A 19,148-nucleotide genomic window follows, 5' to 3' on the forward strand; every position below is an offset into this window, starting at 1 on the left:
ACTGGATAAGTAGGTATGGCTGGATCTTGCTGGGCATTTTAACGGATTTTGGACACATGGCAGCTACTTCTATTTTTATTGCTGTGGTATTATGTTTGGTTTACCAACTTTTTATTTTTATTTTATTTTATTATTTTTTTTGAGACGGAGTCTTGCTTTGCCGCCCAGGCTGGAGTGCAGTGGCACAATCTTGGCTCACTGCAACCTCTCCCTGGGTTCAGGCGATTCTCCTGCCTCAGCCTCCCTAGTAGCTGGGACTACAGGCGCTTGCCACCACGCCTGGCTAATTTTTGTATTTTTAGTAGAGACGGGGTTTCACCATATTGGCCAGACTGGTCTCGAACTCCTGACTGCCTCGGCCTCCCAAAGTGCTGGGATTACAGGCGTGAGCCACAGGGCCCGGCCGGTTTACCAACTTTTACATTGCTAGCAATCAAGTAGGGAAAACAATTTAATATCTAAATAGGGATAGATTTAGAGAGATAAATAAAGATATGCACAAGAATAAGAGCAGCAGTTTTTATTAGTATTATTGGATAGGTGCTGCCTGAACCTTTAAGACAGAGAATGTAAATTTATGCAGCTGCGGTCAGAGCCTGTGTGAGGTTTACTGTAAACCCATTGGCAAGAAGGCTCTTAAAGACATTTTTGATGCCCATGAAGCTTGGTGCCTAGTTTAAAACTAATGAAAACACCTAAACTCTCTAGGTGGACAAAGCCATATTCAGGAGAAATTGAGGAGTTGGTGCAGGCAGCCAATCACAGTCCACTTACGCCACAAACTAAATCTCAAACTACGGTTTGAACATGAGGCTCAAAACATAAGAATTAAAGAAATGGGCAAAATTCAATTAGTTTCTGGTGAAACGTCCTAAATCCAAAAGAAAGGTGACCGGAAACAGAGAAAATGGAGTGTGATCTTTTGCATTAATGAGAGATACCGTGTCCCCGTGTGTCAGAACCTGTCATTCTTGTCCTGAATTGGAAAGTGAGCGGAGTGTGACGGGATCCCATCCATCTTGAACCGTCCGGCGTTGAGTAGTACAAGAAACTAACACGGAACTCCAGCTTCCAAAATTCTCTCCAGTGCCTACAGAGCCTCCCGGAGAGCTGTGATTGGGAATGTCAACGCAGATTTGATTAAATCTTAGATTTAAGAGATATGTGGAGTCAAGACAACAGGAAAGTGTACAAGTGAACACATTTCTTAGCCCGTTTCCCCACTGCCTGTGTGATTTATAAAAACGCAAATATAAAATATTTCCGTTCCAGCAGAGACGCCGCTTGCTCCTGCGGGTTGCCCCCCTCCACAGGCATCTCCAGCTGACTCTAGAGCTCAAGCTCCCCTTTAAACTTCACCCTGCGCAAGCGGATTTGCACCGGGAATGCCCGAGGCACCGGACGAAGCAGTCGGGTCTGGCCCCAGTCAACTCCCGCCAGGAGGGGCTCCAAGCCGAGACTCCAGCACGCCCGGCCCGAAGCTAGCTCGACACCCTCAGCTGAGTCGTCCGCCGTCCCAGCATTCCCTGCGACCTTACCATCGAGAGCCGCTTCCGGCGTGGTTGGTGTAGGCGGTGGAGAAGGAGCGGGCCCTCGCCGCTCTGTCTCATTCCCTCGCGCTCTCTCGGGCAACATGGCGGGTGTGGAAGAGGCAGCGGCCTCCGGGAGCCACCTGAATGGCGACCTGGATCCAGACGACAGGGAAGAAGGAGCTGCCTCTACGGCTGAGGAAGCAGCCAAGAAAAAAAGACGAAAGAAGAAGAAGAACAAAGGGGCTTCTGCAGGTAAAGAGAGTTTTATGTTTTCCCAGTCCCCTCCGGGAATGGCTGAACGGTTTGGCTCAGGCCCGTTGAGGGGGCCGGGACGGGGCTCCGGAGCCCCAGACTAGACTGATTCCTAGGCCTGACAGAGTGGCAAAGCCGGGCTGTAGATTCCCAGTCTGAGAAGAGGCGTCGTCTCCTCCTGTGGGACTAGAGGGCTGGTGGGGGAGAAAAAAGTGCCTGAGGTTGGCGTGTGGTACCTCTGGGGTCGCTGGGCCTGAGCCCCTGTATTACGAGAACTCAGCTCCCACGCATATCGTGGCACGGTCTTGAGATTGTGCACAGAGCACAGCCCTACCATCTTTTGCGCGATTTGGCCGCCGCCTCAAAAATCCAATTCTGACCCGTATTGCCGCGTCTTTGCTGGTTTGCTGGAGCAAGCTAGGACATATTTTCTGTGGGGGTGGGGGTGGGGTGGGCAAATAAAATGGAGAGCACACCTCCCCCCACTATCCCGGTTCACGTTGAGGTTGTTGTTGCAGCCTGCACTTTTGGGGTGTGTGTACATCTGTGTATGCCCGCGCACTCGTGTCATTAATTGCAGAATTTGTGGTGGTGATACGAATTTTCACCTACCTAATCCCATAGCATCGCCAACCTTTAGGGCCTTGAGACCTGAATTTAGATGCCACTTGCAGGCAGTGCAGATAGGATATTCTGTGGCTCAGAATGGAACTTCTCAGGTCTTAACCTCTAAATCCACTGGTAAGGCAAGGAGAACTGCTGAGAGTTTACAGTTGGATAATATGAGCTAGGAACTTAAATGTTTTCAGAAGTCTGTTTTTGCTGCACAAGTTCCTTCACCTTAAGAAAAATTATTTTTACTTGTTTCTAATTAAAATCCCCAGAGAAACAGAAAAATGGAGAAGTCGGAGGCGATTAAGATGGAATTGAGAGAGGTCAAAGAGAGCTAATCTTCATCTTTCTGAAATTTTGATTAGATGGGAATGGAAGGAGAGAGTTGTAGCATTGCTGGAACTCTTCCAGAGCAAAATTTATTACTCTGGTGGCTGTTCCTGGATTTCGAGTGAAATTCAAACACTGCTTTTCGTCTCGTAGGGTGTTCAGCTGACTGATCCTAATGTATTTTTAACCGTTGTATTTCTTAATATGAATTCTCTCCAATAGCCAGAATGTCACTTCATTTCGTGCTACCTGATACTATTACTGTTAATACATGTAACATATTGCTCCTATAGGTAGGTTATAATCACTTCCAGAGCAGGGGCCTGGTCTTGTGCTTAGATATTTGAGCATTTTACTTTTTTAGTAATGGACTATCTTTGCCTATTTATTTTGACTTCACCCAGCCCATCGTGATATTCTTCTTCATGAAACCAGGCTGCTATTACCTATTTGGTATTTAAGTATTTGTTGAGTCTAATAGCTGACCACTATTACAAGTTAAACTACTTGAGGATAGAGACCAGTTCACACTTCTGTTTATCTTTTAGCTGCTAGTGTGTGTAATGGATATTTTGTTGAGTAAATTAATGAACGGATAGTACTGTGTACGTATGGAAGATTTTTGTCATTAAACGAATTCTGTTATGTTCACAATAATGTTTCTGTTTTTGTTTCCTGAGGAAAGGATTTGTAAGTTTTCCAAGATCATTAGAGCATATTCTGGTGGGAAAGTGTCTGTATTAGATTCGATTTCTGCTATTTTATTTTGATCAGCAGGGGAACAGGAACCTGATAAAGAATCAGGAGCCTCAGTGGATGAAGTAGCAAGACAGTTGGAAAGACAAGCATTGGAAGATAAAGAAAGAGATGAAGATGATGACGGTAAATGGTTAATTTGATCTTTGGTTAGAAAAGCTAGAAAATGTAGCTGGACGTGGTGGTTGACACCTGTAATCCCAGCACTTTGGGAGGTCGAGGTGGGCGGATTACCTGAGGTCAGTAGTTCAAGACCAGCCTGGCCAACATGGTGAAAATCCCGTCTCTTCTAAAAATACAAAAAAAAATTTAGCCAGGCGTGGTGACACACACCTGTAATCCCAGCTACTTGGGAAGCTGAGGGAGGAGAATTGCTTGAGCCCGGGAGATGGAGGTTGCAGTGAGCTGAGATTGCACCACTGCACTCCAGCCTGGCCAACAGAGTGAGACTGTCTCAAAAAAAAAAAGAAAAGAAAAGCTAGAAAATGTGATATTCCTTCATCAAAATTTACCCATATAGTCTTTTCTCTATATCACTTGTTAGAGCCTCAGTTAATGTCACAGATTAAAAAGGAAAAGGTGTTTATTAATAAGTCTTGAAAAAGTTCAGTGTGTTAATTAGCTGTTCGGATAGGACAGATCTCAAGTTTTAAAAATATACTTGGTAGAAGGCAAAGTAGTGAGTATTAGTAAGATTGAGGGATTATTTAACTAATAGTTATTGAAGAATTACTATGTACTAAATACTTTCCTAGGTTATATTCACATACATTCACATTTTAACCTCACAAAATCAAGCAAAGTATCCTACTTGTGCTTATATATTCATTTTGTTTTTTAGTAATGAACTATCTTTTCCTATTTATTTTGACTTTACCCAGCCTCTCATGGCTTTACCCAGCCATCTCATTTTACAGATAGGGAAGGGGTAGTTACATGATTTACCCAAAGTGACACAGCTACTATGCGTAGAATAGAGCCAGAATTTCAAACCTAGTGCCTGACTGCACGTTTGTTCCTTTTACTCTCTCTCTGTCTCTTTTTTTTTTTTTCTTTTTGAGACTTAGTCTCGCTCTGTCACACAGGCTGGAGCGCAGTGGTGTGATCTCAGATCACTGCAACCTCCCAGGCTCAACCTGCCTCAGCCTCCCAAGTAGCTGGGATTACAGATGTCTGCCACCATGCCCAGCTAATTTTTTTGTATCTTTAGCAGAAATGGGGTTTTACCATGTTAACCAGGTTGGTCTCGAACTCCTGATCTCAAGTAATCTGCCCACCTCGGCCTCCCAAAGTGGTGGGATTACAGGCCTAAGCCACTGTGTCCAGCCTGTTCCTTTTACTCTCTATACCAAAATTACCTGTTTTCATTTGCAAAGGATCATATAGGAGTGCACTAAGTTTTATTGTAAATTCCTTGACCCTAACTCCTTGTGGGTGTTTGGGTACAATAAAATTTTTTTTAAGACAGCAGCTGCTAATTGATGTTATCAGTAAAACAGTGGAGGAAGAGACAGGTAAGAAAACTTACTTTTTTCCACCCTCTTTTGGCAGAGGAAAAATGGGCTTTTCCATTCTTTTTATTTGTAGTTGCCTACTGCTGAGAACATCTGCTCCACCTCAAGCACCACCAGCCTGGGGTTAGGTCTTTAACCGTTAGTTGGGGCTGTACTTTAATTATTATGTTAGGGTAATGTAGAGTAGTTGTTTTCCTTTAGAGTGATCTGCCTTCAAGAAGCTTATAGTGAACATTTGGTGGAAAAAAGTGCCAAGATTCAAGGGAATTATTAGCTTTTCCTCTTCCTTAAACCTCCATTCTACATTGGCTTATGCTTTAGATTATGAACTTATTTTGAGCTCTTCACAAGAAAATGTTTTGTAAATTCAAGGCAATATAATAGGTTGCTATAGACCCACTATGTATATAATATCATAATGCTAGCTGGGTGTGATGGTTTATGCCTGTAATCCAAACAAGCCTGGGCAACATAGGGATACCCCATTTCTAGCCACCCCCCACCCCGCCCCCCCCCAAAAAAAAATCACAGTGCTAATCTTGAAGTGTATCTTGTTCTGTTACATCTCTACAAAGTTGCCTGTCAGGTTGGAAATCTTCAATGTGTTAAAGAGGATTTTAGGAGTATTTGTAGTTATTTCAGTAATCAGAGTCAGTCTATACTACTTACCTGTTGTTAGGTCTTTGAGGGAATTGGAAGGTAGTGTTTCAAAGTCTTTCTCGTAATGGAAAACGAGACCAAGTGCATTAGCTCTTGCCTGTAATCCCAGCACTTTGGGAGGCCAAGGTGGGTGGATCACCTGAGGTCAGTAATTCAAGACCAGCCTTACCAACATGGTGAAACCCTGTCTCTACTAAAAATACAAAAATTAGCCGGGTGTGGTGGTGGGTGCCTGTAATCCCAGCTAGTCGGGAGGCTGAGGCGGGAGAATCGCTTGAACCTGGGAGGTGGAGGTTGCTGCCAGTGGAGATTGCGCCATTGCACTTCAGCCTGGGCAACAAGAGTGAAACTATGTCTCAAAAAATAAGAAAAAAAGAAAACTAAGGATATGGTAGACAGACAAAACCTAGAGGTGAGAGGGTATTTGGGTACCTGTAATAAAATTTATTGAAACTTGGTGGTATAATTGTGGGCTGAATGCTGAAGGAAGGCTCATTGGAAGGAATAAAACTGGAGTAAAACCAAATAAAAAACTATTTTGGGTTGGGGTAATGTTAAGAAAGCATTTGAAGCATTGTGATAATACAAGCTTGCCATATGAGGTGATTGACTGAGGGAGCCTTGGAGGTTTTTTGTTTTGTTTTGTTTTTTGAGACGGAGTGTTGCTCTGTTGCCCAGGCTGGAGTGCAGTGGCGTGATCTCGACTCACTGCAAGCTCCGCCTCCCGGGTTCACCCCATTCTCCTGCCTCAACCTCCCGAGTAGCTGGGACTACAGGCGCCTGCCACCACGCCCGGCTAATTTTTTGTATTTTTAGTAGAGATGGGGTTTCACCATGTTAGCCAGGATGGATGGTCTTGGTCTCCTGACCTCGTGATCCGCCCACCTCAGCCTCCCAAAGTGCTGGGATTACAGGCGAGAGCCACCGTGCCCAGCCACCTTGGAGGATTTTTAAGAAATGTTATGAGCCAAGCACAGTGGCTGGTGCCTATAATCCCAGCTACTTGGGAGGCTGGGATGGGAGGATCTTTGAGTATGGGGGCTTCAATGTGCTACGAAAACACCTGTGACTGGCCACGGCACTCCAACCTGGGTAACATAGTGAGACCCTGTCTCTTAACAAAAAAGAATGTTATGAAATAATAATTTAGGCTTTATTGATATACAGGGTTGTTTAGGAGAAGGAAGTGTGTAGGAAAGGCAAGGAGGAGATCATATTGGAGGCCTCTTAGAAATAGCCCAGGCATATGGTAATGAAGATGTAAACTGGTAGTCATAAATAGGCATGGAGAGGATGGATCCATTGAACCGTACTGTGGAAGCAGAATTCAAAAGACTTGGAGACTTGCATTCTGGGAGCAGGAGTAAGGCATTAGTGGACTCTGGGAGTTTGAGCTTGGATGGCAGAATGTTGGTGCTGTTGGCTGAAATAGTGAAGTTGGGAAAGAGCCAGTTAGACATTTGGGGAGAGATTTGCAGGCAGAGGGTACTAAGTTTAATTTTAGATGTGCTGAATTGGAAACTGGGGTATTGGTATAAAAAGTTGACCCTGTGGGCATCTGACAATGTGCTGGAGGTAATTCATTCAATACATTTTGAGTCCGGCTCATTAACATATAATTTCCCTAAAATAATAGTCACTTTTTTTTTTTTTTATTTTTGAGATAGAGTCTCACTCTGTTGTCCAGGCTGCAGTGCAGTAGCACAATCTCAGCTCACTGCAACCTCTGCCTTCTGGGTTCCAGCAATTCTCTTGCCTCAGCCTCCCAAGTAGCTGGGATTACAGGTGCTCGCCACCAGTCCCGGCTAATTTTTGTATTTTTAGTAGAGACAGGGTTTCACCATGTTGGCCAGGCAGGTCTCGAGCTCCTGGCCTCAAGTGATCCACCCGCCTCAGCCTCCCAAAGTGCTGTGATAACAGCACTTTGTCACCCTTTTTAAGTGTATAGTTTGGCGAGTTTTGACAAAGTATGCAGTTGTGTAACTACTACCACAACCTAAAATACAGACCATTTCCATGTAACATTTCCATCTCCAGAAAAAAGTTGTGTCTCTTGTAGTTGGTTTTCTTGCACTATACCTAGCCCTTGGCAATCACTGATACGTTTTCTGATCCTAGTTTTGGACTTTCCTGGAGTATCCTATAAATGGAATTATTTGGTATGTAGTTTTTTGTGTTTGGCTCGTTTTACATAGCATAGTACTTTTGACAGTCATCGAGTTGTGCATATATCAATAGCACATTCGTTTTTATTGCTGAGTGGTATTCCTGATATGTTTACCCTTTTACATTGAACAATATTTGGGCTGTTTACAGTTTTGGTCTATTGTGAATGAAGTTACTATGAACATTTGCATATGAGTCTATGTGTAGATATGTTTTCATTTCTCTTGGGTAATTAGGACTGGGTTGCCTGTCATGGTAAGTATGTGTTTAAACTCATAAGAAGCTGTCTGGTTTCCAAAGTGGCTGTGCTGTTTTGCATTCCTCTCAGCAGTGGTTGAGAGTTTCAGGTTGTTTGTATCCTTGTAAGGACTTGGTATGTGTCTGTTTTAAAATTTTAGTCTTTGTTAACGGGTATGTAGTGCTTTGTCATTGTGGTTTTAATTTGCACTTCCCTAATGATACTGAGCATCTTTTCATGTTTTTATTTGCTCTTTCCTTTATCTTTGGTAAAGTGTTTGTTCACGTCTTTTGTCCATGTTTTATTGGGTTATTTGTCATCCTATTGAATTGTAATAGTTCATTGTATATTCTGGATGCAAGTTCTTTATCAGATAATATGTTTTACAGATATTTCTATGGGATGGCTGTTCACCTGGTTAATGGTATTGCTTATAGGACAGTTTTAATTTTCTATTTTTTAAATTTATGGGTAGTGCTTTTTGTGTCCTGTCTAAAAAGTTAAGTCATTGCTGTCTCTAAGGTCACAAAGATGTTCTGCGTTCTCTCCAAGAAGTTTTACAAATTTTTAGCTGGTACGTTTAGGTCCATGGTTCATTTAGAGTTAATGTTTCTAGATAGTGCAAGGCAAAGCTTAAAAGCTTGAGACTTTTTTTTTTTTTTTTTTTGTAGTATGGATTTCCAGTTGTCATTCCACAGATATGAATTGATTTGAGCATAGTAGTAATACAAATAAACATACACAGCCTCTGCTGGCTGGGCCTGGTGGCTCATGCCTGTAATCTCAGCACTTTGGGAGGCTGAAATGCGATTCGAGACCAGTCTGGGCAACTTAGTGAGATCTTGTCTCTGCAAAAGATTAAAAAACATGAGCCGGGTATAGTGGTGCGTGCCTGTAGTCTCAGCTATTCAGGAGGCTGAGGTGGGAGGATTTCCTGAGTCTGGGAGATTGAGGCTGCAGTGGGCTGTGATGCTGCCACTGCACTCCAGCTTGGGCAATAGAGGGAGACCCTGTCACAGAAAAACAAAAAAAAAACAACCATCTCTGCTTATGAAGAATATGCTGGGATACTGTGAAGAAAAGACACGTAAAAGCACAAATTGCAACATGGTATAATGGTTGGAACTATAAACATGTACAGATTAATATTCAGATCCTGGCTCTTCTGCCGTCCTGGCACAAAGGTCTATAAATGGTGGCTGTTTTTCTGTACTGAATACAGACATTGGACATTAAATAAGGTAATAAGCCTCAAAAGGATGGAAGTATCCACGAAGGACCTTTTTGTTCCATTTTAAAGATGAAGAAACCAGGGTAGAGAGAGACTAAATAACTTGCCTAAGGTCACACAGATGGAAAGATTTTTTTAGTGTGTGTTTAATATTGGTTATGTATCTTGAAGTGTTTGTTTTAGGTTGTGCTACATACACTAGTATAGTGCTACATACACTAGTCACAACCTAAAACAAATACTTCAAGATACATAACCAATTTTAGTCTGGAAAAAACTATTGTTTCTCTAGAACAGAAACTATCTTATTTTTCTGTCCCTATTGCCTGGCACTTAAGAACCCAACAAACACTTAATAGAATGAAGAAGGTTACTGTTAACATTATAGTGCATGATATGTGAATTATATTATAATTTTTTTTTTTTTTTTTTGGTGCTTTTTGTTAGGTTTTTGGATCTAAAAATCCATAATGAGTAAGTCAGCAATATTTGTGTTTTGGGTTTGTTGTTGTTAGGTTACAAGATTTCCCTCCCGTCACCCAGGCTGGCATGCAGTGGCTGGATCTCAGCTCACTGCAGCCTTGACTTCCCTGGCTCAGGTGATCCTCCCACATCTCAGCTTTTCAAGTAGCTGGGACTATGGGTGCATACCACCACACCTGGATAATTTTTTTGTACTTTAGTAGAGACAGGGTTTCACCATGTTGTCCAGACTGGTCTCAAACTCCTGGGCTCAAGTGATCCACCTACCTCAGCCTCCCAAAGTGCTAGGATTACAGGTGTGAACCCCTGTACCTAATCTAATATTTGTATTTCTGCTGTTCTCTTCTGCTTGCTAGGTTTCTGATAATTTCATAAGATTGAACATAAGAAATTGTGATTTTGAGGCTGGGTATGGTGACTCATGCCTATAATCCCAGGACTTGGGAGGCCAAGGCTGGCAAATCACTTGAGGTCAGGAGTTCAAGACCAGCCTGGTCAACATGGCAAAACTCCATCTCTACTAAAAAAATACAAAAAACTAGCCAGGCATGGTGGCATGTACCTGTAATCCCAGATACTTGGGAGGCTGAGACACGAGAATCACTCAAACCTGGGAGGCGGAGGTTGCAGTGAGCTGAGATTGTGCCATTGCACTCCAGCCTGGGCAACAGAGCTACACCCTGTCTCAAAAAAAAAAAAAAAAGAAAGAGAAAAGAAAAATGGCAATTTTGTAAGTCAAAAATGGTCAAGTATTGGCATTTTCATATAGTTCAACCCGCGTAAGTCCTAGATCACGTTACCTCCCACTTGCTAAACTATTGCTTCCTGTTTCTAAATTTTTTAGAGATGGAGTCTCACTATGTTGCCCAAGCTGGATTCCAACTCCTGGGCTCAAGTGATCCTCCCACCTCAGCTTCCCTAGCAGCTAGGACTATAGGCATGTGCCACCACACCTGGCAGCTGCTTCCTATGTCTTATTTCAGTGAAAGAATAAATGTAAACAAGATAAAATAAACTAATGTTTATTCATTTATTGAATAGAACAAATACTTGTCTTCTTGTACTTTCTTTGCCCTTCTGCTTATGAGGTTTAAATGAACACATACTTGCAATGTCTTTTCTTAGATGGAGATGGCGATGGAGATGGAGCAACTGGAAAGAAGAAGAAAAAGAAGAAGAAGAAGAGAGGACGTTAGTGTCTTAAGTTAATGTTAATTGATATATTAGAAGTAGTTATTCGGCCGGGCGCGGTGGCTCACACCTGTAATCCCAGCTACTCGGGAGGCTGAGGCAGGAGAATCGCTGGAACCCAAGAGGCGGAGGTTGCAGTAAGCTGAGATCATGCCACTGCGCTGCAGCCTGAGCAACAGAGTGAGACTCTGTCTCAAAAAAAAAAAAAGAAGTGGTTATTCACTGACAGGTTTGAAGAGTAGGTTTGAAGTTTCTTAAGGTCCTAAGATATGTTAGGGAAATAAACTTAGGCTTAATAGAAGCAGAATTTAGTGAAACTAGTAATTATTTAGAAAATAACTGGTTTGACAATCCTGTATTTTCTTTACCTATTAACTCAGCTAAGGGATATCAATATGAATTGGTTGCATTTTACTGCAAGTTAGGGATGAGTTTCTAAAAGTTTTGTGATTTAAAACTTGCATAATTTAAAGAAAAATTCTGTCAAGAATGGCCAAAGTGGTGCCACTGTGGTGATAGGGTAAATGTTGTTTGTAATTTACCTTCCAGTTTTTAAATTATGAAATTCTTGATGAGTATTTAATGAGGAGTCCAATTATTTAAAATGTGTGCGTATGGTGAGACTTTATTATTAACAATAATTTTTATATTGTACTATCAGATTTGTATAAAATATCCTACTTGTTTTGAGTTTCTGTAAGTGCCACAACCAAACATCATCAGGGCCTGAAAATACATTAGGGAGACTAAAGGGAGATTTCATAGTGTTGAGGAAGAAAGGTTGGGTTGAGAATGACAACATGTAAGTTTTAATCTTGGATGCCATTTGGGCTGTTGTAGACCACTGAATGTCTGGTTATGCCTTCCTTTAAAATTTTTCAGGCTAAAATTTTATGAATCAGAATGTTGGGGGCTTGATGGTGATTCCCCTGGTCTCCAGGTGGAGGTGGGATAGCCTTCTTTGCGTTCAGGCATCCAGCATTACTAGATCCTTCTACTCTAAGAAGAGGATGTCAACTATTCTTGTAGCCTGTGAGTGCCCATGAGTCTGTATTTGATGAGCACAGGATAATTGCATTCCAGGAATCTTCCAGGGGCTGTAATGTCCGATTCTTTTCATTAAAAAAAATTATTAAAAGTTTGACTATGAGAAATAGTATTACCTGAGAATGAATTAAGAGATACCTTTTTTTTTTTTTTTTTTTGAGACAGAGTCTCGCTCTGTCGCCCAGGCTGGAGTGCAGTGGCGCAATCTCGGCTCACTGCAAGCTCCGCCTCCCGGGTTCACGCCATTCTCCTGCCTCAGCCTCCTGAGTAGCTGGGACTACAGGCGCCCGCCACCGCGCCCAGCTACTTTTTTGTATTTTTTTAGTAGAAACGGGGTTTCACCGTGGTCTTGATCTCCTGACCTTGTGATCCGCCCGCCTCGGCCTCCCAAAGTGCTGGGATTACAGGCGTGAGCCACCGCGCCCGGCCCAAGAGATACCTATTTCTTTAAAAAAAAAAAAAAAAAAGAGATACTTATTTCTCCAAATACTCTAAAATTGCACCCTTCTGAAGGCAGACCAGCAGGTAGGAGTGTTGTTAGAAGACTGTTTTATATTTGCCCTTGATAGAATTCTTCTGACAGATGTTTAAGTATGATGCCATTAACCTTTGTTGTGCTTCCTCTGAGGATGTTGCTGAATGTACTGTTATATTTCTTTATGATGTACTCCTTTTTTTTTCTGCTTAGTATCAAGGATAATTGTGTTTTTTTCTGAGTATCAGTCTGTTTCATCTCAGAACCACTGTGGCCTGTGCAAATAATATATATATATTTTTTAATGTTGGCTACTAAAGGGCTTAGAGCCAAATTTGTGGTTTTTATATTGGCCTCATTTCAGGTACTATTTTATGTTCTTGTTTTGGTTTTTACTAATTTACTTTGAATGTCTCTTATTTGTTTATTTTTTATATCCTGGTAGACTTCTTGAATCATTTCTGGAACAAGCCAAATAGTATAATCATGGGCAGTTCACTGCCCTCATTTTCCTCATCTATAGAGTGGGAAAATTATAAATGATAGTTAATGATAACTATAGTACAGGTTATTACAGATAATTCATAGTTTTATATAATGACTTGGATGTAATACATTATAATTTTCAAAGGTTATCCAGGATTTCATCTGATTGTTCATTTTGTAGATGAAGAAACTGAGGATTCGTACTATTTAGCCATTTGTTCAAGTCACAGCTAATAAGTGGTAAAGACTAGACTTTAACTTTGATATTCTGATTACAAATTGTATATTTTTTCTCTAATGATCTTTTTAAGTCCCTTACCATGTAATTTATGCACAACGTAAAAGGCATCTTTATCAGATTTATAGATGAGATAAAGTTGGAGTGATAAAATACTTGGACAAAAATCAAGATTTCAGAAAACCAGAATTGATTATGTATGCTCTTAACTTTTATACCTAATATACTCTTGAAATAATAGGTTTTCTTATTTTATTAATATATATTAGGTTTATATTTTCATTTTATTGCTATAGGACTTCTTATTACTTTGGTTTGTACTTGTGAAAGCCAACCTGTCTGTGCTATTCCATCTCTAGTATAGTGAATGAAGATGAAAACATTAGAAGTGTGCGTTTTGCCAAGGCACGTACTGTTTAAATACATAGTGGAGTTCTGAGGAGTTAAAAATTTCTTTTTCCCAAGCAGCAATAAATCAGTGAGGAGGTGGCCAGCGTGAAGTATCTTCTGCTTTTAACTGTGACAGCAAGGAGGAGGTTCCTTAAAATCAGAACATATAACCACCATTAGGAACTGAGAAAACTCTAATAAGTGCTTAATTTTATTTTTAACTACAGAAGTTAATGCTTTATTTGTATCTCACAGCAAAAGTTCAAACAGACCCTCCCTCAGTTCCAATATGTGACCTGTATCCTAATGGTGTATTTCCCAAAGGACAAGAATGCGAATACCCACCCACACAAGATGGGTAAGGATCATCAAATCACTTCCAGTTTAATTTTTGACAGTTATAGCTTAGCAATAAAGCAGATTTGACATTTCTCAGAACTTTGCTCCACTACTTTAATAAATGCTTATAAATTTGTCATAAAGAAGATACAGTAGAAGCCCTCTTACCCAAAATGATTGGGACCAATAGCAGGTTATTGGTCATTTAAAAAGTGTATTAAACTGAGGATCACAAAATAAAAATTCTTGTAGATAAAGGTTAACTTAAATTTGTTTTTCACCTCTCTTGAAATTTGGATGTGGATTAGTACTTTCCCCCCCTCATATGTATTCATAATGCGTTATCTACAATTCCATTTGGGGTTTCTGAGTGACAGAAGAGTTGATGTCTACTATATCTTTACTTTTTTTCCCTGAAACCTTTTGATAGTTCTTACCTACACTTAATTTGACAGAAGTGTTTTTTGATGACTTACCCTTATTGAGATTTATCAGGGTAGTTTTCATGGAAACAGTTTTTTTAATATTATTATTATTATTTTTTGAGGCGGAGTTTCACTGTTGTTGCCCAGGCTGGAGTGCAGTGCTGGGATCTTGGCTCACTGCAACGTCTGCCTCTTGGGTTCAAGCGATTCTCCTGCTCCAGCCTCGCCTGGCTAATGTTATATTTTTAGTAGAGACGGAGTTCCTCCATGTTGGTCAGGCTGGTCTTGAACTCCCAACCTCAGGTGATCCGCCTGCCTTGGCCTCCCCTAAGTGCTGGGATTACAGGGGTGAGCCACCGCGCCCAGTCAATATAACATTATTAAATCACATCATTACCATAACAAGTACAGATGACTTAAACTGTCTTGGGAACAAATTCACCTTATTCTTCAAGGTGTTCTGTAAGGATACATTTCACATGGTTAGCAGAAGTGGCATTATGCAGACATATTGAAAGCATGGAAGCTGGGACCAAACTATCTGCATTTGAATCCCAGTTCTAATGTTTATTAGCTTTGTGACTTGGGCAAGTAATTATCACATCTGTGCTTTTATTTCCTCATCCATAAAATGGGTACTCTGTGGGGTCATGGTGAGGAATGATACATATGCGTAGCACTTGGAAGAGTAGATGCGTAGTAAACATAAAGCAAGCTAGTTCCTGTTATTTAGAGTAATAACCTGTCACCCACAGTATTTATAATACCGTGGACATTGATCAGTATGTTTTACAGAGGGAATTAAGAGTATTGTTTAATCCAGTGGTTGCAGTCATTGGTTAAGAAAGCTTCTACTGTAGCTCTTGTTTTCTTGGCCTATAAAGACACCATTATTTTTTTTTAAACGTAAAAAAGAAAAGAAGAAAGAACATACTGTTGTTACATTACCACCTGCTCCCTCATTTCCAGTTATGAATGTTCTTAGGGAATAAGTCTGTGAAATTCTGGAATTATATGGCATGGGCTTCTTTTCTTTGAATTTGAAATCATCAGTTGTCCCTATCTTAAAAGCACCTATTTTTAAAATGTCACAGATACAGATAATTTTACATTAATAAATTCTTATAGTACACATGATATGATCACATTTATTTTTAAATACAATCTCTTAATTTTTTTTTTTTTTTTGCTTGTTCCCTCTTCTTTTCCTTCCTTCCAGACCCATGTTAACCACCTAGCAGGTAGCCTTCCATATTTTTTTCTATGCTCATATATGTATACATCTGTCTGTTTATGTAAGGGAATGTTTGATCATTGTTTGTTTTACAAAAATGGAATCATAGGCACACTTTCCTTCATCTTTTCTCATTCAGGGCTAACCCTTGGAAGTTCCTCCAAGTCAGTTAGAATAGTTATATTATTATCTTGAATGGCTTCATAATATTCCATGGTGTGAGTGTACCGCACTTTATTCCACCATTCTCTAGCTGATGGCCATTGCTTTTGTCTGCAATAATATTGCCACTATAAACCATTCTGCAGTAAACCTCCTTAGGTAAATAGGTAGCTGGATATGTAGTGTATTTTTCTCTCTCTCTCGTGTACTGGTAGTTATATTCTGAAATAATTTTTTAGGAGTGAGATTGATTAATCAAAGAATATATTAATAATTTCCAGTTCTTATACTACTAGTGATTTCGTGCATCTTTTGATCGTTGGCTTTGTTTATGATATCTTTTGCTCTTCCAGAAGTTTTAAATGTTTAAATGCATTATATGTCCATGTTTAATACTTCCGAGTTCCCAGTAGTCTCTTAGATTTTCTTGAACACCTATTTTGTGTTTTATGACATCTTTAATCTGTAATTTTTTGTGTAAGGTTGGGAACACTAATTTTATTTTTCTTTCCAGTGCAGAGTCAGTTTATTGTTTATTAAATAATCCCTCCTACTGAATTGAATGACTGCCTTTGTCACATGCTGTATTCCCATGTATGTAATGGAATCAGTTTCTGGATTATTTACTCTGCTCCACTGATCTGTTTCTTATGCTAACACCATTTTAATTTGATATCCCAAACAATTCTTTTTAATACCTAGCTACTCTCAGTCATGTAGTCTTACACACACACACACACACACACACACACACACACACACACACACAAATGTCCTTGTTAGAATTCTCATCAGAATTGCATTTATATTTATGTATTAGTTTCTGAAAATTGACAGTTTTATCACCTTGTCTTATCCAATGTCATGGAATGTTTTTGATACTTTTTTTCACTTAATTCAATTTTTTTTTCCAGGTAGGTTCTAGTCCTTTTAAAATTTATTCTTAAGTGTTTTATGGTTTTTGTTAGTGATGTGAATTAAATATTTTAATCCCATTTCTGTTTCTCTAGAGTGGAGGAAAGCCATTGATTTCTTATACTTGTTAACAGATTGTTAATACTTTTTTTTTTTTCTTTTTTTTTTTTTTTTTTTTTGAGACGGAGTCTCGCCGTGTCTCCCAGGCTGGAGTGCAGTGGCGTGATCTCGGCTCACTGCAAGCTCCGCCTCCCGGGTTCACGCCATTCTCCCGCCTCAGCCTCCCAAGTAGCTGAGACTACAGGCGCCCGCCACCACGCCCGGCTAGTTTTTTGTATTTTTAGTAGAGACGGGGTTTCACCATGTTAGCCAGGATAGTCTCGATCTCCTGACCTCGTGATCCACCCGCCTCGGCCTCCCAAAGTGCTGGGATTACAGGCTTGAGCCACCGCGCCTGGCCTGTTAATACTTTTAACAATGTGAATATTGTGGAACATTTGAAGTGGTATTTAATACATAAAAAAATGAGATTTTTGTAAACCTCAAAAACTTCCTTTTCCTTACTCTCAGCTTCTATTGAAGTTAAATAAGAATAACTTCTGTTTTTGAAATAATAAGGGAAGATATTAATTACATGTTACAATACTTTTCAAAGTAATTGTCTTAAATATTGCAGTATTGTATGTTATCCTGGAGAAATACAGAATAGGTATAAGATAGTATGGTGTGTTTGCTTTTTAATAAAACTCAATACTTTTTACATTCATATAACCAGTTTTGACTATTTGCAAATAGATCAGATTCAGTATTCTTACAGATTTGATATAGTTTGTATCTTTCCTTCATTGTTTTATTAATAAACTTTTATTGGAAAGTGAATGAATTATCACAAATAACTCACCTTTGAAACTACTCTAGGTTAAGTGTATTTTCAAAAACTTCTTATTTTGTACAAAATTAATTGGGCGTGGTGGTGCATGCCTGTAATCCCAGCTAATTGGAAGGCTGAGGCAGGAGAATCTGTTGAACCTGGGAGGAGGAGGAGGTTGTGGTGTGCTGAGATCACACCATTGTACTCCAGCCTGGGCAACAAGAGCGAAACTCTCAGAAAAAACTCAAAAAACTTCTTATTTTGAAATAATTTTATACTTCCAGAAAAGCTACAAGTATAGTACAAAGAATTCCCAGATACCTTTCACCTAGATTTCCTTTGTTTTGCCACATTGTTTTATTCTTCTCTATCTCACTGAAATATAACAAGTATGCATATTGCCATATACAAATAACATTCCATTTTCTCCTTGGAAGACAGATATAAGGCAAATGTGAAAAATGCTAAACTGGTGAGTCTGTATATATATAGTTTTTTTTCTTTTTTTGTTTTGTTTTGAGACAAGGTCTCACTCTGTCAGCCAAACTGGAATACAGTGGTGTGATCATAGCCCACTGTAGCCTGGAACTTCTGGGCTCAAGCAATCCTCCTGCATTGGCCTTCCAAAGTGTTGGGATTACAGGCGTGTGCCACCACACCCGGCATAGTATTTTTTTTTCTGGGCCATTTGAGATCAGACTGCATTTTTGGCTGTAATACTAGGTAATGTACATACAGTATCCTTTTCCGGGTGTTATATCTAGAGACATACAATGTCAATTTGTTCCTTATTGGTGATGTTTGATTTTTACCGTTTGTTTAAAGTATTAGCCAGTTTCTCAAGTGTATTGTTACTAATTTTTTCCTCTTGTAATTATTAACTTGTGGGTAGTTGTTTTGAGTGTATCCACACGACTGTTGTGAACTCTTCTCACACATAGCTTGAAACCTTTTTTTTTTTTTTTTTTTTTTTGAGATGGAGTGTTGCTGTCTTGTCCAGGCTGGTTTACAATTTCTAGGCTCAAGTTATCCTCCCATCTTACCCTCCCAAGTAGTTTTGAAACAAATTTTTAATAGTTATAGTAATGTTTGTTTACTTTCTAAAACCAGGATCCACTTGAGGTTCTCATTGCATATGGTTAGAGGCCTCACCTTTTTCTCTTTTCTCTTCAGTGCCCCATCTCTTTGAAGCAATCAGGCAGTTGTAGAACGTCTCATGTTGTGGGATTTCTCCGATTGTTTCCTTGTGGGATGTTGAACTTTTTTCTCTATTTCTGTGTTTTCTGTAAACTGGAATTAGGTGTTAATGGGCTTAGATTAGATTTAGGTTAAACATTTTTGACAGAGGTATAAAATAAGTGATTATGATCTTCACATTGTACCATATTCTGCTATATTAGATGTAATGTCAGGCTATCCTACTGTTTTATTGTGTTTTACCTCTTGATTAATGTGACGGCCAACTCTTTTTTTTTTTTTCCCCTTTAAAGGTACTTTTTGCTTTTTGCAGTTTCCAAGTAATCTGTGGGGCTACTTTGGTATCATTTGGAGTATCTATCTTCCTTCCTTCCTATTTAGTTTATGCAAACTTGAGAAGAAAG

At 39.8% G+C, this 19,148-nt stretch overlaps 1 protein-coding gene across 2 annotated transcripts in view; it reads left to right on the plus strand.

Moving 5' to 3' along the window:
• Positions 1-1,567: 1,567 nt before the first annotated feature.
• Positions 1,568-19,148, plus strand: part of METAP2 (methionyl aminopeptidase 2) — a 42,622-nt gene continuing 25,041 nt past the window's right edge. The window contains 4 exon segments of one of the 2 annotated variants that reach the window (NM_001266460.1): positions 1,568-1,784; positions 3,501-3,608; positions 10,900-10,965; positions 13,857-13,959. In NM_001266460.1, the coding sequence (NP_001253389.1) occupies positions 1,634-1,784; positions 3,501-3,608; positions 10,900-10,965; positions 13,857-13,959 (428 nt within the window). In that variant the 5' untranslated portion in view covers positions 1,568-1,633. 2 annotated transcript variants of the gene reach the window in all.

Source organism: Macaca mulatta, chromosome 11, assembly GCF_049350105.2.
Source record: "Macaca mulatta isolate MMU2019108-1 chromosome 11, T2T-MMU8v2.0, whole genome shotgun sequence".
Taxonomy (NCBI): domain Eukaryota; kingdom Metazoa; phylum Chordata; class Mammalia; order Primates; family Cercopithecidae; genus Macaca; species Macaca mulatta.